At 44.2% G+C, this 27,561-nt stretch overlaps 1 protein-coding gene across 1 annotated transcript in view; it reads left to right on the top strand.

The window, feature by feature from the left end:
• The window catches only part of capn15 (calpain 15), a gene marked incomplete at its 5' end in the record, with an annotated part of 40,303 nt that extends 13,802 nt beyond the window's left edge, over positions 1 to 26,501 (top strand). Inside the window, 11 exons of the mRNA XM_080517234.1 lie at positions 923 to 2,567; positions 9,207 to 9,415; positions 11,254 to 11,437; positions 13,855 to 14,078; positions 14,556 to 14,681; positions 15,504 to 15,656; positions 18,521 to 18,682; positions 18,777 to 19,012; positions 19,480 to 19,649; positions 21,299 to 21,477; positions 23,210 to 26,501. Of these exons, the coding sequence (XP_080373360.1) occupies positions 923 to 2,567; positions 9,207 to 9,415; positions 11,254 to 11,437; positions 13,855 to 14,078; positions 14,556 to 14,681; positions 15,504 to 15,656; positions 18,521 to 18,682; positions 18,777 to 19,012; positions 19,480 to 19,649; positions 21,299 to 21,477; positions 23,210 to 23,387 (3,466 nt within the window). The 3' untranslated portion in view covers positions 23,388 to 26,501. The remainder of the gene's footprint in view (positions 1 to 922; positions 2,568 to 9,206; positions 9,416 to 11,253; positions 11,438 to 13,854; positions 14,079 to 14,555; positions 14,682 to 15,503; positions 15,657 to 18,520; positions 18,683 to 18,776; positions 19,013 to 19,479; positions 19,650 to 21,298; positions 21,478 to 23,209) is intronic.
• Positions 26,502 to 27,561: the final 1,060 nt, after the last annotated feature.

Raw genomic sequence — 27,561 nt, 5'->3', positions numbered from 1 at the left:
TCACTGAGAGGCAAGAGGTGCTAATATGAAGTAGAAGAGATCCCGTGTGTTTTTTTTTTTCCATTCTGATAAGTGTCAGTCGGGAGGACTCTCCTCTCCTCTCCTCTCCTCTCCTCTCCTCTCCTCTCCTCTCCTCTCCTCTCCTCTCCTCTCCTCTCCTCTCCTCTCCTCTGCTCTGCTCTCCTCTGCTCTGCTCTGCTCTGCTCTCCTCTCCTCTCCTCTCCTCTCCTCTCCTCTCCTCTCCTCTCCTCTCCTCTGCTCTGCTCTCCTCTCCTCTCCTCTCCTCTCCTCTCCTCTCCTCTCCTCTCCTCTCCTCTCCTCTCCTCTCCTCTCCTCTCCTCTCCTCTCCTCTCCTCTCCTCTCCTCTCCTCTCCTCTCCGTGTGCTGTCTCCCTGACTCTAATCAGGTGGCCATTGTGTATGGATTTACTGCCCTCAATGCCCCCAGGAGGGAGATTTGATTTTTCCCCCTTCACTAGCTAATCTTTGCCTCTCACACTCTATTTAGGGTCCGAGCAGAGCTGTGCGAACCCTGTTGGTATTACAAGAGATTATTATTATTATTTTACTTTCTGGTACTGCGTGAACTGCTGCATTTGTGATGGCCTAAATGTGCTCAAACACATCTGTCTTCGCTTCCTGCAGATAATCAGTTTCCTGGATGCATGCATTCTTTCTACGACTCTTTCATAATTTCCCATTTTCACTTTGACTGGTCCGGTCTTGTTTTTTCTCTGCTTCACAAAAACTTAATTAAAACATTACTCAATATGTTAGTGGCTGAAATAGCTTCAGTGATTCTTTAGTGGTGTCAGTGGTAATAGGCATATATTTCATCAAACATTTACAGCTAAACAGCATGAGGTTTTAGCAACTGATTTGCTTGTTGACTGTGTTCTGACTCATTGTTTACTGTTTTCCAGCCATTCTCACTCCCCTGGCTCCATGGCAGCAGCAGTGCAAGGCAGTGAGTGGTCATGTGGACGCTGCACCTTCCTAAATGCCGGTGCGGCACCCCGCTGTTCCATCTGTGAAGCACCACGACAGAAACCGGATCTGAACCAGATCTTGCGACTGAGCAGCACTGAGGAGCATCGCTGGGCCTGTCCCCGCTGTACACTCAACAACCCCCAGGGATCAGGAGCCTGTTCAGTGTGTGGCTTTGGTCCATCCCCTGCCACTCACACACCCCCAACCACCACCATTGCTGCTACTGCCAATGGCCTCGCCCCTGCTGCCACAGAAACCCCAACGCCTACCCTCATCCCGACGGTTCTACTTGAGCCCCACGGACCGCATCCCACCAAGGAGGAAGTTCTACGGCGGTCTGAGAGTAACGGAGAAGTGTGCGGTTTGGACGTGCTGCATTCTGGCTGGGCTTGTCCTCGCTGCACGCTGCACAATACCCCTGTGGCACTCTCATGCTCAGCCTGCGGTGGACCCAGAAAACTGTCCTTGCCTAAAATCCCCCCTGAGGCCCTGGTTGTGCCTGAGGTCCGTACACCTGTTTCAGGTTTTCCCGTTCATACAAGTGGGTCGACCCCACTGCTCATCGACCTAACAGATGACTCTCCTCCAGCCCCTCCGTGTGACCCACAGGAACCTCCTCATGTCCCGTCACAGTCCCTCTCCTCCCCCTTTACGTCTTTCTCCTCTCTCCAGAACAATCCTGTGCCCCGCAGCAGGAGAGAGGTGCCACCCCCCGGGCGCCCACCAAACCAAGGCACCAACACTCCCAGCCCCACTTCTCCATCAACAGCCAGTGTGCCCCCACAGCCCGGCCCACAGCGGCCACCCAAGCCGAAACATGCCCAACCCCAGGAACCTTCATACCCCAGCAAGCGCCTCAGTATCTTGGAGGAAGAAGATCCCCACCCACTGACCCCCCACCTTTCCATTGCTTCCTCAGCAGCGCCTACTTGGAAGTGCCCAAGCTGCTCATTGCCCAACCAAGGAGGTCCATCTAAGTGTGAGGCCTGCCGGTCGTCGCGTGTCGGTGCGGACCTCATTGATCTGGTTGGCTGTGAGACGGTACGATTTACTCCGGCCAGCCCTTCTAGCCCAGACTTCAGCACCTGGGCCTGCTCCAAGTGCACCCTGCGCAACCCCACGGGCGCACCCAAGTGCTCAGCCTGCGGTTCCTCCAAACTGCATGGCTTTCAAGAGCAGCCAGTGCCCTTGCCCCGTCTTTGTACACACTGTGGCCTCCCAGTGGGACCAGGCCCTGCATCTTGCTCCTGTACGCCATCCTCCTCCTCATCTTCCTCAGGTCATAAAACACGGAAGCAGGCCCGGGGCTATCCCCCACCCTCTTCTTCTTCTGGATCTTCGTCTTCATCCGGCCTTCAGGAGAAGGTGGGACAGTGGAGCTGCCCTGCATGTACGCTGCTCAATGACATCAAGGCCAAGAACTGTGCAGCATGCCACACACCACAGCAGTACCTCACCCTTCGCAAGGTGGTTAAGCCTCTGAAGAGGAGGGAGAGCATGCATGTAGAGGCACGTCGACGGAACGATGAGGGCGAGGCCAAGGAGCTTTGGGAGAACATCGTCAGCTTCTGCAGAGAGGTAAGATGTAAACTTGTAAAGAAGTAGCCACACTTGTAGCTGGTTGTTAGGTTTTAAGCAACTTTGAGCATGGATCAAGTAAAATAAGGAAGTTTTCCAACACCAACATGTGACAATAATCATCAGATATTCAGCTCCTGTATTAATCCTGAGTAATTTTTCCCCCCATCTTATCCCATGCTTGATGGGTTTTTCTTGAGAAGCCCGGTAATTTTCATGTGCGATGCGTCACAAGGTACACATTCACTTTCAGAGCACAGTTCCTTCATTGTAATTCCTCTTTTTGTTATGGCTCTGGCATTGTTCCCGCTCCCTCAATCTCTCTAATTTCAGAGAAATGCTAATAGGTTTCGCTATTGCCTCTGTTTGCACTTGCTTCGTTAGCTGAGTTTTAAACGACCAGCGGGTAAATGTTGGCCACCTAAATGAGCATACACAGTCTCATTTTCATATCCAGACACCCAGCCCTCTGTAACAGTGCAATCGATTCAGAAATTCAGTTTCAGGACTTGATCCCTTGCACAAGGAGGCCATAATGATTTCAGGGTTATTGTTTGTCCTGATTAAACTCTGATTGTTATGTAGAGCTTTTTTTTCTGAATTTGCACAGCTGGGTTGGGTCAGATTCCATTTCCTGTCCTCAGTTGACACTAAGCATTACTTCTGTACAGGAAGATATCAAACTACTTAATAGAATACATTTCACTGCGTAATAATGGAGCCGCCTGTGAGAGATTAAAACATTTTTCATCAGGCTGGATGTAATCTGTCTTTAAAGTAAACCAGATCCCTTTAATTCTGCCAAGTTATTAAATGATCTGAAGACAGCAAACACTCTTTTGTATCAATTTAATTGCTAAATGTTCACATTTGAGTTCACTTCCATAAATGTCTCTTTGCGAAAAATATTTTTGGACAGTTTTGTTTCTTAATTGGAATCATGTCTCTGTAATTACTCGGGTTTGGTGTCACAATTCCCGCATCTCTGGGTTTTATGTCAGCCAGTTTGCAACAACTGATCATTATTGTGGAGTTTTCGTTTCTTGCACTTTTTGGCCAACAGTACGCCTGGATTATCGTAGCGTGGATATATTACTCAGGACTGTCTGAAGGGTTAATTTTTGATCATTTGTTAAGACTGCTAAAGTAAATGAGACCAATCTGATTGGACTAGTTAAACCTCAGTGAACTGTGGGCAATTCTGAATTCAGACTCCATTTTCAGAGTTTGCCTGGGTGTCAGGTGCGTGCCCGTGTACCGGCACCTAGCTCACCGTGTTTACAATAGCATGAAGTGAGCTTTAGAATACATTATTAATGGCTTCTTTGAAAGTCGCAGGGCTCACTGCTGGGAGCGTGGGAGGGAAGTTGGCTTGTCGGAAGGAAAGATATAGGAGATCCCTCATCCCCACCTTCACCTCCTCTCTTCCATATTTCAGATAGTCATTTGAGCTGCTTAAAAAAAAAAAAAAAATCATCTCCTCTTTTCTTCTCAAATATTTTAGGTCTACCTCTCTAACTCTGTGCTTTTCAAAGTACTTTCCTCTCTTCATCTTCTTTTTATCCTGGCTCCTTCCATCACATCTATCCCCACATGCTCATCCTCTTTTTTTTTGTAATTTTTTTTATTTTATTCCTCCTCTTTGCTAATACCTTAAAATATACTTCCCCCATGCCTCTCGCTGCTGCCCCTCCACCCCTTCACCACCTTCTCCACATGATTGCACTCAATTCTCCAGTGTAGCAGCCAATGTGTGCATGTATGTGTGTATGTATGTGCTTAGGTGAACACAGGGCTGGCCTATTTTTAGTGAAAAGGGTGGAGAAGAGAGGAGCAGAAATGATCTGCTTTTCTATAGCAAATGTAATCGCCAACAGCATCAACTGCTGCAACTCGCTTCTTGGGGCCAAAGAGATGAAGGGGGGTAAATTGGTAAGCAAGAGGTGCTTGGCTCTCTAATCCATCTTTGTCGAGGTAGTAACACTTGGCAAGCACAGAAACGCCAGTGGGGAACATTTAATAATGATAAAAGCTTTCGGTTTACCCTGTAACAAGAGATGTGGGCAGTGCAACCACAACAGTACAGTTCAGTACCCGCCTTGGCTTTTTTTTTTCTTCACTTGCTAGAAATAGCAGTTGGTGCTGCTGATGAAATGTATATCAATGTTATCGTGGAGTTAGTCCAGATTGCAGGATTAATGCATCTCAGAGCTAAATATTCTCTTTCCACCTGAGTGCAGTTTATTCCTCTCGCCTCTTTGCTTTCTGACTCTCCTTGATTGGTTTTGAGAGCGAGCGGTGTGCGCTTGATGCCAATGTCCCAGAGCGTGTCTGCTTACTCGCTGTGCCAAACAAGTAAATGCTACTAACAGTCATCAGTCCAACTTGTGAACTGTTGAACACAGCAGGGTTTGAACCGGTTCCTCTATTCTTTTTCCCTGTCAGCCTCAGAGGGAGCAAGAGAAACATGCTACACTGCGACAGATTGACTCTGATTCTTGTTTTTCCTCTTTGTGTTGCGTTTTGTGCGGCCTGTTGCTCGGTGTCTTTTTCCCACAGAAACTTGGATTTTGTGTGGGGGTTTTGATTTGCGCGTTGGATTGGGAGCTCTGACCCCCCACAGTGACAGGTTTTCACCGCCTGTGACAGTATTGTGCGTGCCAGGCGGTACTTGGAGGCTTTTGTTTTGGGTTTGATGAGTGTAGCACTCCAAATTTCAGCTCCATAGTCTTTTGTCACTAATTTTTAAGGGACCAGTAGGTTGTCTGGAATATGTAGCTATCTCGCTACAAGCTTACCACTCCCAACACAAAAACGACAACAACAAAAAAGGCCTTGTGTTGCTGCCAGTTCTGAGTAGCCTGAGAGATGACGGGAAGGCAGCAGGTTTTCTGAGCTCAGCAGTGCACTGGCTGATTGCAGGCTTGTGTTTGCATGTTGGACTGTGCCCACAGATACAATCAGAGACATCAGGACACTCGGCAAGCTTCACATAAACACTGTAGAATCCCTAACACCAGATCTTGAACATGGCCATCTGTGGACGGTTTTCACAGTTCAAATTCCCTGGTGTATATTTTAGCACTAAAGGTATTTCGTATTTAAAACAGGGAATCACTGTTAGTTATTGGTTCAACTCATTTAATATTTGCTTCATATTTCAACAATCATTGATTTCACTGGGGGGGGGGGGGGGGTACACGCATTTATGGTAAATCAGCTTTCAGATTCTGACCTCTCTGATCTTCCGCAGTCTCAAGTTATCGCCTCACCCTCAGGTTGCATTAACATAGCCGTAGAAACGCACCGCCGTCATCAGAACATCCTGTACACTCCACATGTGCAGCACACGGGCTAAATGCACTGCTATATCGTGTGGGCAGACTGCAGCAGACCAATTTGCTGATCATCATGTCTTTCAGCTGGCTTAGACTAACACTCTTTGATATGCTCATGATATAATATATGAGCGTAACTGGATACAAAAACCGCAGTGTGTTCTTGAAGTGAACGGATGAGTTCCAGACATGTCGTCGCAGCGCCAAGCGTAACATCAGACATTTATTCATTAGCTGAAGTGCCATATTATCCTGCAGATAGGAGAGTGTGAAAATATACTTTGTCCCACTAAAGAGTGGGACAATTCTGGAAATTCTTAAAATACTGAATACCATGAATCTCTTGCCGGAGTATAGCCGTATTTTAGAAAACGTGTGAAGAGTAGCATCAGTGCCCACCTCAGGCTGAATTGGGACGGAAATGAATACGTTCAACAATAAAATGCTTGAAGTACACTTAGTGGACACTTCGTCTGCTGCTCTTGATCCAATGCAACAGCTCTGCCGTAAATTCTGCCCTGACTCGTCAACTTTAGTTGAGACTGTCAGGGCGCTATTCATTCAAGCATAATGTCGAGATTGTAGGTTTCGGCGACTCAACAGCAGTATAATAAACGGAATTGTAACTTATTTTTCGGCCACACTGGTCATATAAAGGAGAACTATAACTGTTGTGATTGTGTCAATGCAAACTGAAAAACTTTATACATGTAGATTTCATCCCAGAGCAGTTACATCGAATCACATCAAATACATGTGTATCATCGTCACGGCATATACATATCTGCAATGCAATGAATGTGTTTCCAGACACTCTGCCTTCTTGCTTTTGTCAATCAGATTGAGTCGTACTCTACAAGACTGTGTTGACAACTGATCATAATTCAGTTCAACAGTTCAGCATTTCGTCATATCTGAAGGACAAAAACATGTTTCTGTTGCATCTGTTTAAAATTAGGCCCCCCAAAAAAGAAAGAGCTCTGTTATTTGTAAGTATATACCCCAAAACCAAAAAAGACATCAATGACATATTCCTAAGTGTTTGCTTCTTTATCTCAAGTCATATTACAGTACTGAAATCTTGTATGCTGAGCTCATTGTGCTTTCCTAGAATTGTACTAAACGATGTGGCTCGGGAGTGTAGGTTATTTGAGAAGATGGTGTTTAGCCTTCTTCTGATAACACTCTGTATTACCATTGTTAATAGGACCAGTAATGTCTATTTGGCTGGTCCCTTAATTGCAGAGATCGCTCCACAGCGAATCATTGCACTTTGCACTGCATTATAGTTGGCTATATTTCACATCAGAAGCTCCTATTGCTGCAACGTAGTTGAGAACCCAGACATTTTTATTAAATTGCTAATGTAATGTTAATCCAATTATAATAAGTTAGGTCACTGCGACTATTTCAATAATAGGTTGGGTTTTTTTTTTTATTGCATTTTTACTATACAAGTCATTTTGTCACAAGTTTGTGTAAATTAGAATACTTAAAATTGAAGAAACATTTATTACAATAAACATTAATTACATCCAGTTTTCCCCATCTTCAAATTATGTTCATTGTCCATGTCCGTGGGTATTTTTTTGGGGGGGGTATCTTGGGCAAATGTAGTGATAGGATATGTTTGATATGATGATATAGGGAATTATGATAAATGTTGGCGTGTCCATTATGATAACTGCTCATATATTGTTGCGGTTACAATAAAAGCATAAAATGTGCTCATATATGATCGTTATTTGTCATCACATCTATAGTATGAATTTTAACAAAGCCAGCTGAAGGCACAATTACAGATAACAGTAGAGAGGAAGAAACCTGCTGAGTAGAGTGAGAGGTGGCAGTTGGGGGTTAAATATTTCCTTAAATGGCGGAGAACTACAAGCAACTAACGTAGTGCGGGCCAGAAAATCCAGGAGCCACTACTACATACAGTTTTAATACATTTTAATTCAAATGTATCTATTATTTATTCATTCATCCTGCCTCATCAGAGGCCGTACATTTCCTCTCGCAAAAAGCCAGAGTTCAACTCTTGCTGGAGTAGTTTGTGCATAAGGAGGCTGACTCTCTAACCCCTCATCAATGATCATAGTCCTCATTTCTCTCTTGTACTCTGCGAGTTGCAATAATTAGAATTTCAGACTGTCTATGGAACTGTATCAAAGCTTTGCTCTCTTCCTCTGTGGTAAATTCATCTCGACCTCTCTGCCCTCTCGATAAAAGCCGGCAGCAGGGGTCACACCTGAGCCAGTGAACTCCAGAATCGGTAATCCTCGCGGAGACCCCAGATGACCATGGTGGTGAGGAAGGATTGAAGCGATTCTGTCCGGGTACCCAATGCTAAATCAAGACCACAGGATTGAATTGTTGGGTGGGGTGAGGGGGGGTTGGATGGAAACTAATCAATTCGCTTCACTATCGAGACACCGGTGGGGTTCCCGCAGTACATCCTGCCCGCTTCACAACCAGCTCGACCCACCGCAAATACGACACTGGATAGGTTTTGGCATGCATGGCTGTGTGCCCTCTCAGGTTTGTACAGGAGAGATTTCGATGGGCAGATAGTGTGTCGGATTGGGTGTCGTGATCTGTGAATGCATCCTAGTAGTGGAGGTCCCATGTACAGTAGACATGCAGCCACATTTTAGAGTGTTGCATTTGAGCAAGTGTCTCTTTTAAAATTCTTCACAAAGGGGACATGTCGGTGAAAGTTAAGAGCGTTCAGCGTTACATTTGCATATTCAATAGGTAGAGCAAGTCGTCTTCCAATCCCAAGGTTTACTGTTCGATCTCCTCTCTCAGGCTGACCATGTGGAAAAGTGTCTTATGGCGAGAAACCGAACCCCAAGAGTGTGCAAGCATTGCTGTTGAATGTTAATAAATGAGCCACTTGACCATGACTGCTCAAAGTTAGTTTTTATGAAGGGAATGTTCCTGCTACATGAGCAAGCATGCATGACAGTTATTTTTTTTCCCTCTCTATACCAAGATTCTGGGCTCATGCGTTGGCCTGTAGTGTCCTGTATTGATCAAAAGATCTTGTGAAAACTGCTGGAGAGCTACGCCTCAAAGCTGAAAGGCTTCTTCAGTCTTAAATTAGCAGTTTGAAAACTTTATTTTTTTAAGTGCTCTCAGCAACTCCTTTAGGCATCATTAAGTCAGAAGCGTGTGTTTGAATCCATTTTTGAATAAAAATCGGGGGTGTGGATGTTTGAACAAGTCCTTTAGGCTCCCGATCGCTTCTCCTCTCCAACCTCCTCTGTGTCTCTCTTTCTCTCCCGACCTTGTTTAGAATTCTGTGAACTTTGTGGATGACAGCTTCCCCCCTGGACCTCGCTCTGTGGGCTTCCCCGAGGGCGACAGCGTCCAGCAGCGAATCAAGAAGTGGCTGCGACCCCACGAGATCAACTGCAGCAACTTCAAAGACCGAACCGTCAAGTGGTCCGTCTTCCGCACACCGCGACCATCCGACATCCTGCAAGGTCTCCTTGGAAACTGCTGGTGAGCTTCGGTAGAAAACAGGATGATCCACAGGACACAAATAAGAGGAGATAACCCAGAGACAATGAAAGAGACAAAAGGAAGACTTTGAAAAGGGCTGAAAAAGCTCGGAAAGTTATACTGGTTATAATGCATCCACTCAGAACAACAACAAAAAAAAGTAGTCAAAAGATTTAGAAAGTTAAAAAAAACTAACTTTTCTGCTCAGTGTCTGTGAAAGGTCAGAGGAATTCAAAGCAGATAACACTTCAGTCTGTGTTTTCTTGTCTTAGTCTGCCATAGATGAACACTGCAGCCTAAAGCGAGTAGACAGAGATAGATACAGAGGCAGAGGAGCAGTGAAACATTAAGTGAAGAGCGTGAAAGCAAGAAGCTGAAAAATTGGCCTCGAGGAAAAAAAGAAAGGAGGCGAGCTACAACTGAAAGAATGAAAGAGCACAGAGGAATCGGGCAGATGCACAGATACACCTGACGGGAGGATTATTCACAGGAATGTGCGTCCGGACACATGTTTAATCTCCCTGTCCTTGTTCTTGGTATCCTTTGGGTTGTATTCGTGTGTGTGTGTGTGTGCATGCCCACAACAGAGAGCAGCCGCTCACAAAGTCGTCCCGACACAACTTTTCACTTCATCACCAGCGTGCAAAGCTTATCAAAAATAACCCTCCCAAGAGCCAAAACCCTCTCATTCGCAACAGGATGTAACCCAAATTCTTTCTTATTGGCTTCATCTCTCTCTCTCTCTCGCTCGCTCTCTCTCACATGCTCACATCTGTCCTAATAAACCAGCAAACATGGCGGCTTCTGCCCGCCAGCCAATGACAGCAGAAGAAAATTATGCCGGTCACCTTTGTCCTTGAGTACGGCTGCAACGCCGGCCCACGTCGGAGTCACATTATGACCCGGCTAATTGGATTTTCATTGGATTCTTTTTGCAGATTGGTATTTTTCCAGTGAGTGAGTGAGCTGATCAGCTTCCCTCAAACAGATGGAACATACAGCTCCAATAATGCACATTTCCAACCCCGCGCAAGGCTTGCATTAACACTCAACGACGGACAATAAAAGATATTCCTTTTATCTGTGGAAATTGTGACCGTAGCAAAAGTGACTTCTCATTTTGGTCATTTTTAGCAATTTCGTTAATAAGGAACTCAAATAACCACATCAGAGGTGAATCAGCAGCACACGGACGATTATTTTTATCTCATTGTGGCAAAACCTCCACTTTCTGTAGTCATTCCATTAGTGTTGTATGATCTTCTACTTAGTTTCAGATGAATTAATGTTCACTTTAAAATATATTCCTTTTAAGTTGGCTCCTAGTGTCCCCAGCTGGATTTCTCTTGTGTAAAGAAATTTGCATTTTTAGATGTATCCGGATTTTTGATTAACTAATTTCTCTTGCAAGCTAATTAGGGAAAGCGAGTCAGTTTGTCTTTGCTGCAGGGTAAATGGGGAGGTAACTGAAAGGCATAGAAGCTTGACTCATCAAATGTCATTGATTTTTCAATGGGGGGGAAATTATATTAAAAACAAATCTTTCACAACTGCTTGTGGTATTTCACGAAAAATATGTTTTTTTTCTTTCATTTCACAATTACAGCGTAATAAGCTTAATGCCTATCAGTCTTTCCTTTTTCATTCCTCTCTGGTTGCATCCGTTAGGTCCGACTGTCTGCCACTATCAGCTCATCGTTTCTGTGTTTCCTCCTCCATTTGTCTCGCTGCCCGCTTCACATTGTCTTTGTCTCAGCCACATCCTCTCACTCTCGCTCATCCGTCCATCTTGATCCGACGTTTCATTTCCCAGCTCATTGGGTTTGATGTCTCTGCAGGTTCCTGAGTGCGCTGGCAGTGTTGGCAGAGCGTCCGGAGCTGGTGGAGCGGGTGATGATCACCAGGACCATTTGCCAGGAGGGCGCCTATCAGGTCCGGTTATGTAAAGACGGGACGTGGACGACGGTGCTGGTGGACGACATGCTGCCCTGCGACGACTACGGCTACCTCCTCTTTTCTCAGGTCAGAGGAAAACATGAATGGGTCACCTTATCGCAGGGGTAACTGGATTTACTTGGAAATTGTGAAGACGTTCAACCCGCCAGTTGAAAGCATTCATCAGCTTGATCGGATTCAGATGAGACACCCACTCGGGAAATCCAGTTGCCTTTGTGAGACTTCTTGTGAGACTTCAGATGGAAATGGGGTTTTCTGCCACGTTTTGACACAGCATAACTTTTCACTCTTTCACATGCATTTGCCTTTTCATATGAGAAAATCTTCCAAAGCCTGAAAATCTAATTACACTAAACCAACTGTCACATTGGTGTGCACACTGATGAGCCATAAGATTATGACCACCGACCGGTGAAGGACTGAGTGTCGATTCATCTTAGCGGATAAGAGATTTTAGGCAGCAAGTGAATATTGATTTAAGAACAATTGGGAAGAATAAGGATTTGGGAGCGTTTGACTGCACTTACACCACTTCGGCAGCCTCTAATGACTTCACACACTTTTTCCATATTCACCAATTCACACTTGCACTGAAAACAGATAGGTACGAAATATGTCACAATTACCGCACAGATCTTTCTGTAGCTTTTCAAACGAATCAGAATGACACATAATATTTCAACTGTTTGCTTTTTGGGTTTAACTGAAGGAAAACACAGATAATTTCGCCCTGTAACAAAGGTTGCTGCGACGTGAATCTTCATGCGGTGTGTCTCGTGGCTAACAGCAAATTTCACTTTTAGCACACATATAATTGAGCCTCAGTTTGAATGGACCTGAATTTGTTTTAGTTTATTTTAGGTTCACCGCTTCTGATGATTCATAAAATACAGCTCTGCGGCTGGATTACCAACATCTGTGGAGGCGCAGAGATTTTCTCATGACAGCAACTCTGAATCTGAGCCGCTGAAGAGTTTTCTTTTGTCAATTGGCGGCAGAGCAAACTTTTTTTTAAATTTTTTTAATGATTTCTCGAAAAAGTTAAAATCTCTTTCATTTGATGTAATGACAGCATTCCTTTTTTTTTTTGCACATCAGAAGATATAATGAGGGGCCTCAACTGTTATGACTGTGGCTTTGGCCTTTCTCTATGGGGTTTGAACATTCTCTTGAACATTCTCATTTGGAGGCTTTCTTCAGGTACTCCAGCTTCCTCCCACAGTCCAAAAACATGCATTTCAGCAAATGGGGAATGTTATATTGAATTTGGGAGTGACATGAGTGTGTTAGCCTTGTAATGTACGAGCGACATGTTCAGAGTGAGACTTCTCTCACATCATCAGCTTGAATCGGGAGCAAACAGAATTGGACGGATGATCAAGGTGTGTGTCAGGGCTTTACAGACGCAGTGACCATGTTTTGGCAGTGACTGTCTGTTCTCCTTTAAATCTGTAGAGGCCAACAACAATTGGGCTTAGATTTGAATAAAATCTTATCAAAGTTTTACCAAAAAAAATAAAAATTGCCTCCAGAATGACACTTTCGGAGACATGTCAAATAAGGTGATTTTATTGATCTGAAAAAGCCAATGATCTAGTCATTAAATTTTGTTTTACATCCACAGCCTATTAATACAGCGAAGGAACTCCAGGGGGGGGTCACACACTGTTAGCCTCAGCGCACTTTACAACTTGGATTTTATTCACAGATTCACACACCATTTGTGATATAGCTGCTATACAAGGTGTTGCAGATTGGAGGAGCATGGGGTTTTCAAGGATGCACAAGCTCCACGAGACGAGGACCACTGTACAAACCGGTGACTGTGATTAGAGGAAGACAAGAGCCACTGACCCTCAAATGCCCGACTCAAAAATTAATATTATGACTGTCTTATTTCATTATTGATGGAAAGAACTGAATAAAATGCTACATTTAACTTTGTGAACCCTGCAGAAATGCTAAGCAGTAACTTATTAATGAGTTCAAGTGAGTTCATTATGTACCGTTTTATCACAAACACGCCTTAAAGATCCCCACGGACGATGTCTAATTAATCAGCAGTCAACAGTTGCAGAGCAAATGAGGTGTAAATTATGCAACAAAATAAGATTGGAATAAAAGCAGGCAAATGTACTGTAATGTGCTGTAGAGATGCATTTTATGTCCCTCGGAGACTCTGTGGCACCAACAACCTTGTCCTCCAGGAAGACCAAGGAAAACTCTCAGCATGCTGACTGAGCTTGTCGGAGATGCAGGAACAGTAACGCACTTGTAACTCTTAAGATAGGACAGAAGAAATGAGATGTGCCACCTTTTGTTATCGGGCTGTCGAGTTCAGAATCCTTAACACACGTGTGCCTTCCATAGCAGACTGAGCACAGCACACCTTGAAACACACTCTATAACAAAGGTGATATCCTGTTACAGATGGAGCGGTGAGTCATGACTTAATATTTCCTCCCTCTTTCCCGTCATCCCAGGCCCAGAGGAAGCAGCTATGGGTGGCGCTGATTGAGAAGGCCCTGGCCAAACTCCATGGGTCCTACTTTGCCCTGCAGGCAGGGCGTGCCATCGAGGGCCTGGCCACGCTGACGGGGGCTCCTTGCGACTCCCTCATGCTGCAAGTCAGCTCCACCAATCCCAGAGAGGAGCCCATCGACACAGACCTCATCTGGGCCAAGATGCTGAGCTCCAAAGAGGCCGGGTGAGAGGAGGGGGATGATGCATAGTCCGACATGAAGTTGGTGAAATATGAACATTTTCTCTTTCATCAAAACCCAAATTGTGAAAGGGCTGCGAGTCTCCTAAGATGCTGAACGCTTATCAGTGGCCCATGTCGGTAATAAAAGAGGTTCGGTAATTGCCACTTTGATATGTGAGCTGTCAAAGCAACATGAGACTGAAAGGACAATTAATCTGTGGCCAAATTAAAGGTCCGTCTGCTGGAATCATTGTTTAAAGACTGATTTAATATATCAAAAGAGGGGAACAGCCTGGAAGATCAAGACATCACAGCCCGCACTTAACAGAGACACAGTACATCAACACAGAAAAGTACAAATGAATGCAAATCAATTAACCACAAGTAGAAATTTGTCCTGTGCAAAATACTGAAAGGGCCTCTCTGATTGAAGGACATTGTTCATGATTGCCTCTGCTGCGTTCAATTCTTGTCTGTTAGGTTCCTGATGGGTGCGTCTTGTGGAGGAGGCAACATGAAAGTAGATGATGTTGTTTACGAGTCTCTGGGTCTGAGGCCTCGCCATGCCTATTCAATCCTGGATGTCCGGGACGTACAGGGTTACAGGTGAGTCCTGAATAACTTTGTTAACTTTTGTTTAATCTCCTCCTCGATCTATTCTATTATTCCATTTTAGTCATTTTATCTTTTTAATTATCAGTATGGTGAACACACAGGTGGAATTATTGTTTTATGTTGGGAACCCGATGTGTCACCCTTCTGAATTATACATTTTAAAGGGTTAGGGTTAGAAAATTATACTTTTATATTTCAGTACAAAATTGAGATAATACAACAGAAAAATTGACACATTTTCTTAGGAAATGTGATTATTATAGATATGCAGCTCAACTGCAACAGCAAAGTATTGGAATTTGCTCTAAATCTTCATCCAAATCCGATGGCGTGTAGTGGTTTATCATGGATTTTTTTGCCATACCTGTAAGAGAAGGTTGAGAGTAGCCCCCCCCCCCCCCAAAAAAGAAAATCTCAGATGTAATTTGTTTAAGTGCGACACCGTTGCGCTGCCATAAAGCAATCAGAGAGGAAGATTGGGCTGAAGTGCCTGATCTAAAATGAGCAGGGGTCCTTCTGCTCTGAGCGTGAGGAGATTTAGCAGTTTGAAAACTGTGATCTACCTGAACCTTTTTTTTCCTCCCCCCCTGCAAAGTGGTGACTCTCCAAAATGCTTTTCCATTATGCCTCCCAAGTTTTCCACTCTATCGGGGAGGCAGTAAAATGAAATGGGATGTTTAAATGGGGTGCAATCATTCATAACGGGAGCAGTGCGAGTCTGCAGAGATGACTGCAGCGTTGACTGAAAGCTGCTGTCGTTTTGAACCGGTCCCTATCTGCCCCCCACCCCCCCACCCCGTCCCTGTGCTCCAGGTTGCTGCGGCTGCGTAATCCGTGGGGCCGCTTCTCGTGGAACGGCAGCTGGTCGGACGAGTGGACGGACTGGCCGCAGCACCTCCGCCACGAGCTGATGGCTCATGGCAGCAGTGAAGGCGTCTTCTGGATGGAGTACACAGACTTTATAAAGTAATTCACTGGTTTACTCCATTTTAAGGGTGATTTCGAAGGAGGCTGTTTTTTTTTTTTTTTTTTTTTATAATGGTAATTGTGCATCTGTCAAGCATCATATTTGATTTGTTCACAGCAAACATTGGGTATGTTTTCAGTTAAGACAGATGCATCATTGAGAATATCTTAAAGCCATAATCCAGTTTGTTTGTACATGAGGTTATCTAGATGTCGTTACCAGTTACTCTATCTACCCCCGAGTAGAATCAGGGCAGTATAGCATGCCTGCACTCACAACTCAACCAGGCTAATTTGTCAGTGCTTTTCACAATGCTCATAGATTTGAATGCAAGATAGCCCGTGGTCCGGCCCAGGGTGTGCCTTGCTTTCACTCGTAGTCAGGTGGGTTTGGTTGCAGCCATCAGTGGCTATCAGGTTGGATACAGTAGTAAAGAAGATGGATGGGTGGAAATCATTGCCGTCAAATCTTGGTCTTGGATTGCCACAGATAGAGGAAACTGGCGTACCGAGAAAAAAAGCCCACATACATACAGGGAGAACACGCAAGCGCGACGTTACTAACCACCAACCAATTCGCTACTGTAAAAAAAATTTAAGACAAAAATCACTACTGGGCTTCTGTCAAAACCGTTGCAGCATTTTGGGTTGAAAGGCAGTTGGATGTTTATGAGTGGAGGCTCATGTTTTCACACTCCGAACCCCTGGTGTCCATGAACATCCTTTATCTCTGCCACAATGGAAACATGAAATCTGCAAGCTGATGGGTGGTTTAATCACGTTACGCCTGTGTGGATTTCTCTGACCATCTGGTATTGACACCACATTGAGTGGCCGTGTTTTTCTTGTTTTTCCAACACTGTGTTTGCTGACAAGCGCATCATACACTGGTTTCCACGGCGCGCTGTCATTGAGTGTGTATGTGTTATGTGTTTGTGTGTGTGTGTCTGTGTGTGTGTGAGTGTGTGTGTGTTTTCTTGTATAGTGGTTGCCAGGGATCTGGCAGGCAGAGGCTTAGTCTTGTCATGCCTCATAGTGTGTTTTGTCATATTAAATTAATTCCTTCAGTCATACTCAGCATCAAGTTCTGGCCAGAATGTCTCTTGCTTCTCTCTTGTAAAAACATTAGAATTGAAACTGGACTCTTTCTTCTTTTTTTGATGCTGATATTATATGGATAGCTCTTCCTTTTTCAATAATTCAGAGTTTAGGGCTACAGATCAAAAGGATACAAGACATTTGAGAACCAAACATTTAATGCTTTGTTTTGTGTTTCATAAAATATTTGTTGACATTTCTTTTTACAATTTTCTTATGTTTTAAAGAACAAATGATTTGAGAAAACACTCAGCACATGTAGTTGCTGCCCTGCTAGTTGGATTTCTTTTATCTAGAATCTCTTTTAATTAACTTGTTACCTTGTGGAGGTCAGTCTCTTAACGTGACTGTAAAATTTAATATCCAGCAATAAATCAGATCATTGTAATAATCAGATCTGAGGCTCTTACTTGCTCATAAAAGTCTTCTAATTGGAGAACTCTGGTTCTCATGTACAGTAAATTATCGCACTTATTTCAGTGCCATATATATATGTAGTGATGTAAAATTCAAACTATTTTCAAAATATGTGACCTTGTCTTGATAAACATGACAACACATTCAGTTGGAACATTACTTCTTTTGAGGGTTTTCAATCAAGTCCTAAGTTTGTTGAACCAATTTGTCATATTCAGATACAGATAACTGCCTCCGTCAAATAAACCATATAATGATATGCAGGAATCAAATAATGATCAGATCTTTATTGTGAATGTAAACATGCTTACTGTGCACGCTTTCTTGCATTTTCTCTGAAGTATCCATGATGCTGCACAAAGGAGAAAGAAAACAAAACAGAATATCAGCCTTAAAATCAATTAGGAGCAGCAAACCTAATATGCCGTTTGAATGTAATCTTTAACTCCCAGAAGGAGAAAAGAATATTTGGAAAGTAAAGTGAGAGGCATATTTTCTGTAGATAACTTGATTTTACTGTACCCAAAAGTGAATTCACACACTAAACTACGCCACGTACAGTGACTGTGTCCGTCTCTTAGTCATGTCCCTCCTCGCTAACAAAGTAAGAGTGGTAATAAGTCCAGTGTGGCTCTTCTCCTCAACAACTCAGACCTGAAAAATGTGCCGAGCCCAGACGAGCATCCATCTGTCTTCTGGCAGTTTATTGCTTTCTCTGACGGATAAATTATCTTTCAGCTTTGTACTATATGACAAATCTACAGCTTGCGCCTCCCTCAACTTGTTCCACTCTGAGAAGAGACAGTGGGCAGTTCATTGGATGGATAACAAGGCCCCGAATCAGCTGATGAAGTGGGCAAATTCTTATTATGCATGATGCTTAAGAAACAAGACACGAGAGCAGAAGAACAAGAATTCTATCAGCAGATATAATTTAGTCCGGTGATCAAAATCAAGTGTATAACTTGGTGCCGCCTCGCCTTGTTTCCACTCTCTCTTTTCCTCGATTGTCAAGAAGACAAAGGGAAGATGTAAGACAGTTGTCAGACTGAGGTTAGGAAGTGATGAAACAACCAAAAACAGACTGAAAGTGAGGAGAGTGTCTCTCGGGGGGCTCTGCCTTTGAAGACAGAGGTCTGATATGTTGGCAAGGTAAACTGCTTTTGTACAGCAGCAGCCCCAGAGGTTATTCTAATGTTAAAGAGTCGCTGGTGATGCATACGAGAAGTCTCAGAAGAACAGGATTTAATGCGGGTCCAGAAACATGCCAAAAAGGAATTTCACAGTCACAAATGATCCGAAGCTATCAGTGCTGCCTACAGCCTAAACGTTCCTCTTTGCGCCGACAGGTACTTTGACTCTGTGGATATCTGTAAGATCCACTCAGACTGGCAGGAGGTGAGACTACAAGGGTGCTTCCCCAGCAAAGCCAATGGGCCGGTCACGGTCACAGCCCTCACGGTGCTGGAGAGGACGGCGCTGGAGTTTGCTCTTTTCCAAGAAGGAAGCAGGTAAACGGGGCAGTCATCAACGCTCCTGCACTCAGTCCGCCCCTCTTCTCCTCCACCGTATTGATTTTCCTCCGTGATGGCCTCTCGCCACCAGACGCTCAGACACAGCCGACAGCCACCTGCTGGACCTCTGCATCATGGTGTTCCGCGCCTCCTTTGGCAGCGGAAACAAGCTCACTCTGGGCCGGCTGCTCGCTCACAGCAAGCGGGCGGTGAAGAAGTTTGTTGGCTGTGACGTCATGCTGGAGCCGGGGGAGTACGCTGTCGTCTGCTGCGCCTTCAACCACTGGCAGATGAACGTCAGCAGTTCAGGAGGGCCGCCGACACCCAGTAGGTTGATAGATGCAGTCCAGCTTGGCAGACAAAGAGTTTATTATTTGTGGTTACTTAATCAAATAGTTGTTTTTTTTATCTGTTCAAGAATTTTCAGGCAAAACGATTTCATAAAAATGGTCCACAGCGAACTAGAGAGTTGCTCCCTGATCTGGCTTGTAATTCACCTTTGTACCACAAGATGGTACAATGAGTCACCCCACCTTCTTCTTGCCTTCATAACAACAGAAGAACAAGTTTCACTACTGCCACCCAGGGCACAAAAGCGGCCTTACGTAAAGCCTTCATGCTATGCCTGTAACATTTCAAGTCGGGCATCGTTCGAAAAAGTCTAATATTCATCACACATGTAGTTTTGTTGTTTGTGTGTGTGTGTAGTTGTGTCATGTTATGAAAAGAAAACAACACATGACTCACGGATACACGTATATGTTTTTTCTGAAACTGTCTTTTGTCCCATCCAGTCTCCAGTCCCACCAGCGGTGCAGCCCGGCGGCCGAGCCAAGACTTCCCTGGCTACATCCTGGCCATTTACAGCTCTCGACAGGTGATGGTGGAGCAGGTGGAAGCGACCGCCACCACGCTGGCCGACGCCATCATTCTGCTCACGGAGAACAAAGGCGAAAGACACGAGGTGCGACACACTCCAAAACCCCGGGAGCGAGCGGAGTTTGTGGTGAAATTACCAGCAATACAATAGAATATCTTTATTGTGTCTGAATACTCAAATGGCCTTCAGTATTTCTTCCTCGCTTCTTCCTTCTGTTTTGCTTGGGTTTTTTGCAAATAAAAGACTTGATCGTTCAGGAGATCAGCTCAACGAATGTAGAATGTTTTACTGTTAAATTCAAAGAAACCTTTGCTTACTTTATGTTTATGTGGGGATCTCCTGCAGTGGTACCAGAACCAACCAGAGGCGTTTCTCCTTGAGTCTGAAATGACCTCAGTCTTTAAACGTACGTCTCTATAGAAGGAATATTGTGTGCATTTAAATTATTGGCACGACAGCGACAACTTCAATATTTACTCCTCTAAGATATTCCCATCACAGAGGACGGGATCAATCAGGTTCTAATGGCAGATGGTATTATGCGGTTTTGACAAATCTACTCTCATAAAAGTGACGCGCCAGCCTGGATCTGAAAGGGAATCGAAGATGGTTCATTCAAATCTGTGCCCCAAAACACATCTATGATTTATTAGGGAACGAAGTGCAACCGCTTTTGAACAGTTTGTCGTACTTTGCAGTGGAGTTTATTGCTCAAAAAAAAAAAAAAAAAAAGTCACATTGTTAAACTAACTTTGGAAAGAATCGAGTATGAAATGGAAAGAGAAAGAATATGTATTTCCACAATGGTTCTTTCTGTGTCGAGGGAAACACATGAAAATTTTAAAAAAAAGAAAAGAAAACTGCATGAGTTTCTGTATAAATACTGGACTGATGAAGCTGGGAAGTCTTTTTAACTCTGTAATCCACTTTTAGACAACGTTAAGATATCGTCAGCAGAATCCTGAACCCTGTTTTACCTTTGCTTATGTTCCCTTTATCTCCTGCACACACACACACACACACGCGCGCGCACACTCATATACGCAACATCTCAAAACCAAGAAAAGCACATTATTCTGGATCACCTGAGCAACTCTTCCCTGAGAGTGCTGTCACATTGGCTTGTATTTTGGTAGATGACAGAGCTTTTTAAACACTCAAGATCATCTTTGTTTAAATCATTCAGCACTTCAGCTCTCCAGGAATCCGCCGCTCGCAATAGGTGGGCTCAGCACTCGGGGGGCGGCTCATGGCAGCCGCAGTCACAAGCAGCTGTGTTTTAACAATCTGGTTTGACAAAGACTTTTTGGGTAATAATAAATAATTTCAGCAGCGTCGTGTGGTTAAAACCAAGCGCTTTGTTCTGTGAGCAGATACTGCACACGTGTTGCTGCTGCATTTTTTTTTACACATTGGTTGTTGTTTGTGGGCAAATGATTGCAAAACTGCAGCAGTGGAGGGAGTCTCATGCGCTGCATTGGTGAGTAATTGGAGTCTAACGAAGAGTCGTTGCTCCTAATGGAGAATAACGCCTTTAAAGATGCAATATGGATTATTTGAACAATGCCAATCTAGTGCAGTAGGAGGCAGTATTGAGTCACCGAGGGACCAAGTTTAGATTCAGTTTAGCTCTTTTGAATTCGTCCTTGGATTATGTAGGTCTATGTATGTTGCTTTTTTTGTTTGTTTGTTTTTTGACAAAGCGTGTCCTGTGTTTCCACGTGTGCTCTCAGGGCCGCGAGGGCATGACATGCTACTACTTGACCCACGGCTGGGCGGGGCTCATCGTGGTGGTGGAGAACCGCCACCCGAAGTACTACCTCCACGTCTCCTGCGACTGCACTGACAGCTTCAATGTGGTGTCCACGCGCGGCAGCCTCAAGACCATCGACAGCGTACCGCCTTTACACAGGTACACGCTTCGCTCTCCCTTTTGCCGCTAATGTCTTTTATTTATTTTTTTGAAACCAGCTTCATTATTTACTGCAGCAGGAACCAGAAATGGTACCAAAAGAGGAAAGTAAACACTCTGGGAGCGTTCGCTACAGGTGCAGCGAATATACACGCTTACATAAACGCAGTGTTCCCACAGGATCACTGCTCTATATTTCTTAATAATCTACCTCGGGCTGGTCTGAGCACATTTAATAGCTGCTTTTGTTTTCTGTGGGTCCCCGTTGTGCGCTTCACACTGCTGTAGACAGACGCACACTGGCAGAGTGAAGCATGGCGCAGCAGTTCACGCGTCATTAGGTTTTTGTGAATTTAGTTTCTTTGAGCACATTACCGCTCGCATTAATGTAAATTTAGGACCTTATCACCCCTAAAGTTATGGCCCATATAATAGGAAACTCTTAAAAGTCACCATGCATGAGGACTATGTCTTTTTATTGTAATTTTCTCCATCTAACGAGGCCATTAAGGCTCCGCGCACGATAATAACATTCAGCACTGCAAAATCACAATCGTATTCCTCATATTGTGTTCACCTGCCATTAGACAATCAGTTCATAGGTGAAAGCATTTAGCAGCTATGTAATCACATTCAGGAGAAATTCTTGCACTATCTGTATTCGCCAAGCGTGAATATCACACTCAAAGCTTTGATTAGGACGTACTTGATCAGCTTCTCTTCGTCCATGAACAACATGTCATACATACATCCAAACACATTGTATAGTAAAGATCCTACCAATCTTACACAGATTTATTTCTAAGCTGTCTTAAACCACATTCCTTTATTTTGTGATCATTTTTCACCTTTCCTAAAAGTGTTGAATGAAAATATGTGAAAACACTTTTGCCTAATAAGTAGCACGGACCCACGGTGTCGAAAACATTTGAAACGAGTCTTAGGAAATGTATTCATATGAAAATGTTATGCAAAAACCTGGAATCTTTAATTTAATCCTCCAACAAGATTACAGCGGCAATTACAGATTTAACTACAGGTTCTTATTTTACTGTATTACAGTGCACCAAGTTGAATACATCTCTAATAAAGAGTCTGTGGCCAAACTGTCATGTGTGAGCTTCAACCTTTAACTAAGCAAGTTCATCTGAAGGTAGTTTTACTATTTGCTATATGCTACTATTTCTTTAACACTTTGATGAAGCATTGACTCAAGTGACGACGGAAACCATCCTGTCGGAATTAAGAAAAATACAAACTAATTGAATGTGAAAACAAGTCCAACAGCAGACATGGAAACGGCACTTAGTTTTTCGCAGGAGGTGGTGGATTTTAAAATTCATTTAATGAATGAAAGAAAAAAAAAACTTTCATTTTGAAAGAAGGTACGTTTTCTTTATCCTGCTCTGTCACTATTCCAATTTAAGTATTAAACAGGCACTTTAAAAAAAAAAAAAAGTTTATTTGGGCCAAGACAAATAATTGCAAGTAATTTTTTGGTATTCTATGTGAAATAAATGGTCATGAAATAAATGCGTTTTTAAACGTGAGCATGAAATTCAGTCCCTCCCTCACTGTAGCCTCTCACATGGAGACTCCATGCACAAGTGAAGAACCCTGCATTTGTATTCAGAAGGTTCCGCCTGTGCTTGATGCGCCTTGACAGCAGCTTGGAAAGCAGAAAACTGGAGGCTGCTCACTCTGTCTCCCTGCCCTCCGTCTCCCCCTGCAGGCAGGTGCTGGTGGTGCTTTCTCAGCTGGAGGGAAACGCCGGCTTCTCCATCACCCACCGCCTGGCCCACCGCAAGGCGGCCCAGGCCTCCCTGGGAGACTGGACCCCCACCAAGGCCACCCACAGCCCGCAGCTCACCCCAGACATTGACGGTCTGCACCGGCCGCGGCCGCTATGACCACCGCCCTCCTCACCCCGCACACACAGACTTCAAACCAATGAACTGTCAAACCACTGGAAAACCAGGCAAGGCTGAGCGGCAAAAAACATCGAGGCCTGTGTGGTTGTGAGTCCTTTTTTTTTTTTGTGGTGGGGGGAGGGGTCTACACATGAATGTAAAGCAGAAGCGGGCAGCATCGGTCCGCTCCCCTCGCAATGCTTTTTCATCCGGCCCTCACGCGCACTCTGTCCCTCGCCAAACGGATGTGCCATGTCGGGATGAAATGAGGGAACGTGACCAGGACTTACTCACAAAACTCCTCCGGGCACCCGAAAGGATTGAGTTCAAACTACTAGTTTTGGACTTTTTAAATCTTCCTTTTTTTTTTTTCCTTTGGTAGTTGATAGTAAGCGCTGTATGTAAAACAGAAGTCAGCCCTCACTTTCATGCTTGGAGTCAATCCTGCTTTAACAACAACAACAACAACAACAAAAAACCCTAGGGTGGAGTGCTGAAACTACTGAGCCATACGCCGGCCCCTCAACCTATGAGCCAATCACACGACCCCCCTCGTCCACCCTCGGAGACGGAGAACACGGCGGGACACTTCCGCCCCGTCCTCAGAACGGTACCTTTTGAGCCAAACCCGACGAATTATACCCACCATGATTCATGTTTTTGTTGATTTTGGAGCACATATACATGTCAATCTTACTTGTTTTCTATACAGCCCATGTTTTTTTGTTTTTTTTTCATATTTGTGTTTTTGAGGTTGTAGAAAAAGCCATCATCCACATAGTGCTGTGTGTCCGCCGTCACCACAGTGCTCTCGGGCGCTCTCTCCAGCTCAGGACCAAACTATTTACACGTGCAGTCGGTCGGAGGTACAGTAAATCTTAAGCTGCTCCAGCTGGAAGAGCTTCTTTCTTCATTGTCGCCTGCTGTTGATGTACGGAAGTGGTTCCCAACCTGGATCCTGGTGGGTTTCATCCTCCGACACTTAAACGACCCCCTGTGTTCCTGAGAAAGGTCCCTGACGGCGGTGAGAATCCACACGTTAGGCTTCACTGTGACGTCGGAGGAGATCGTTGCTCCCGGGATGCAAAGTTGGGGACCGTCGTTGTAAGAGACGCCACATCCACCCGCCGTGTTATGACTCTGAGGTTTTATCTCCTGAACCCTGAGACATAATACAAATCCCACTGTGGTGCTTAAGATAGAACAACCTTTAATGTAGTTCCCCCTCTTACAGATAATCGCACGCCGCACCTCCTTCCTCGTGCTTCTTTTAATTCCTCTTGCTCGGTTTGGAGCCTCGGCGCCGGAGGCGAGTCGTTGCACGATCAACTTTACAGCTGACCCTCAGGCGCGCCGGCTTTTCTCCTTCACTTCAGAAGTCGGTTTATGTCTTTACGCATAAATTAACCGTTGGGGAGCTACTTTCTCCTCCGGTTCTTGCGTCTCGCCGCGTCTCACGCTCGTCTGCAGCGCCCCGCGATTTGTGTCTGATCTTCCTCGGTACTGACTGCCAGTTAGTTTCTTTTTGCTCGCACAGTTTTGTCAGTCATGTCAATTTTAAACTTTGGTGTACTTAAGGAGGAGCTGGTGGCTGTTTGCACAGTCACTTTGCCATAGGGGAGCTCTTAAGAGGAGCTGGCGACTTTACTTTGGGACGTCCGGGACCACTGTTGTTTGTTCAAGTGTGGCGCTAGCGCCCGGGCCACCCTCCCGCAAGAATACACCCGACAGCATGTCGGCGACAAATACGGGCGTCCTCGCGAAAGAACAAATTACTATTTTTGTCTTGACTTGGCGTGCACATAATGAGAGAAGAGACCCCCCGAGACATGTTGTGACATAAAAAATGATTTCGTCTGAAATGTGCCGATGTGTTGCCTACAGCGTTTTTTTGTTTTTGTTTGTTTGTTTGTTTTCTTTCAATGTGGGTCCTCATTTAGCACCGCCCACTTGTTCTTTTCCCCATTTCCTCACTGTCAAAGCCATCGGTCCTGTTTCACTGAGCAACTTTTAGTCCTCACCATGGAAATGTTGATGTTCCATCAGGGAAAAAGTGGGAAGATTAAAGTGGTACGATAGTAACAGGGGGGAGTGGGAGACTTTCCTTTACAGAAGCTGATGTCTTACTCTCTGTAGTGAGGTTTGGGGGAAACACTTGAAAAGCTGATAAGCAAAAACGCATGCATCCATTAGACGATTGTCTCGTAGTGGAATTTTTGTTTTAGATTTCGAGTCATGTTAGATTGAATCTCCTGAAGGAGCCGGGTCACTTCCTGGAGTGCGCTGCATCTCCAGGTCTGCACTCCCGGCTCCAGCAGGACGCCTTCTGGACATTGTGCGGTTTCCTCATCAAAACCTGAAGCTGAAGTGACTGTAAATATGTTTTCCAAAGAAACATACATGACCACTTTGTGTGTTTGTCCTCTGTGAGTATGCGTGTGATTGAATGTGTGTGTGTGTGTGTGTGTGTGTATGTCTAATTTATTCGTACAAGTGATTCGCAGGCCTGTTATCTTGTGAATGCTGTTGCGTACTGAGCTGACGACTGACAGAAAAAGGAATGTGATGACTTGTGGCTTCAATCCGAGCCCAGACGGATTCACTTGACAGGAAATGAAGCTGCACTGAAACACCTGCAAATTGAAATGTCACTGCTGGACGACTTTACATTGACATGAGATTTATTTTTCCTTTTAATATTGTGTCTTCATGTTATTGTCTTTTTTTGGGGGGCTCGTTGGTGTTCTACAAACCTTCCTCTTCTTCAGTGCTTCAGTGGCGCCCCCTGCTGCTCAGCACAGGTGACCCCTCTCAGCTGATGCGACGCCTTTCTCTCCTCTTTTTGTGTCCTGATCCCTCCTTGTAAATTGTACAGTCTGCAAACTCTTAAGTCACACAAAAGATGAAAGAATCAAAAGAGCTCAACCGACCCTTTTAAACTTGTAAACAAAATGAAATTATAATAACAGAAATAAACATGAAATAACCCAATACTGAAGAAAAAAAATGACGAATGTGATATACATATATATAAATATATTTTATTGATCTTTTTTGGCGGAGGGGGCAGGGTAAAGGTATATGTGTACAAACATATGTATGTTTAATTTTCAATCTCAGGTTCCAATGGACCAAATAAATTTTTTTAAATTAACAGGCTCCAATGGTGGTTTTTACAAACACAGTGTTTACCTGAGACGGAATGTTTCAGCATTTACACAGCCGCAAAAATGCTTTTGTTGTGCTTTTCAGAAACGAGCACATGCATATGCAGAGTTAAAAAAAATATACTGCCAAATGTTGCTCATTAGGATGAGAAGATTGTTACCGGCCTGATGTGAAGTGGTCAAATGTGCGATACGCTGTAAGTAAAGTCCATTTACCATTTTATGGGTCATTCCTGCTGGCTGTTTCTGCTCTACAGGCTGACAACTCTGAACGTTACATGAGGCCTCAATAATTAAACATGTTGCTGACTCTTATCTCCAGATAACATGAGGGTGAAGGCAGGATACACACGGGAGAGGTCAACAGTTCACCAGATAGAAACTTAGGTTTTCAAGGCAAGGCAAATTCCTATCATATTTATAGAGCACTGTTCAAACCCAGGGCTTTTCACGGTGCTTTTACAAAGAAATGGAGGAAAGTTTACAAAGACTTAAAAAGAAAATACATTGAAGCTTTTAAAAGAAATGAAAGAAGCACATTAAAACAAGTGATGAAGAATCTTAATCTCCACATCTTTTCAGTATTTTACAGAGTGTTTCCCACACCCACCGACCATACGGCCCACTTTGAGACTACATAGTTCTTTCAATCAATTTAAAGGCGCCAATGTGTTAGGAAGCATTTTATAGTCACCAATCAGCCTCAAATGGGTGTTTGTGGGAGGAAACTGCATTATGGGTAATGCAGTGGTGGCATAGAGGTTAAAGAGGCGGACTTGGGATTGGACGTTTGCAGTTTATTTCTGTGCGGAACAGGTACTTAAAACATCTCATTGTACTATGTATAATTGTTGTGCGTGACGAAGAAAGGACTTGACATACATGAATGCACGGGGAGATGAGGAAAACTCTGCACAGACTCTTTCCATGGAAATGGAAGTAAAGTGATTTAAAGAATTGTAATTATTCATTGCAGCTTTAAATGTCCAATGGGAGAATTAAAAAAC

The sequence above is a fragment of the Blennius ocellaris genome (genome assembly GCF_963422515.1).
Source record: "Blennius ocellaris genome assembly, chromosome: 21".
Taxonomy (NCBI): Eukaryota; Metazoa; Chordata; class Actinopteri; order Blenniiformes; family Blenniidae; genus Blennius; species Blennius ocellaris.
Note: the sequence above shows the minus strand (reverse complement) of the source record. Positions and strands in the feature narration are given on the sequence as shown.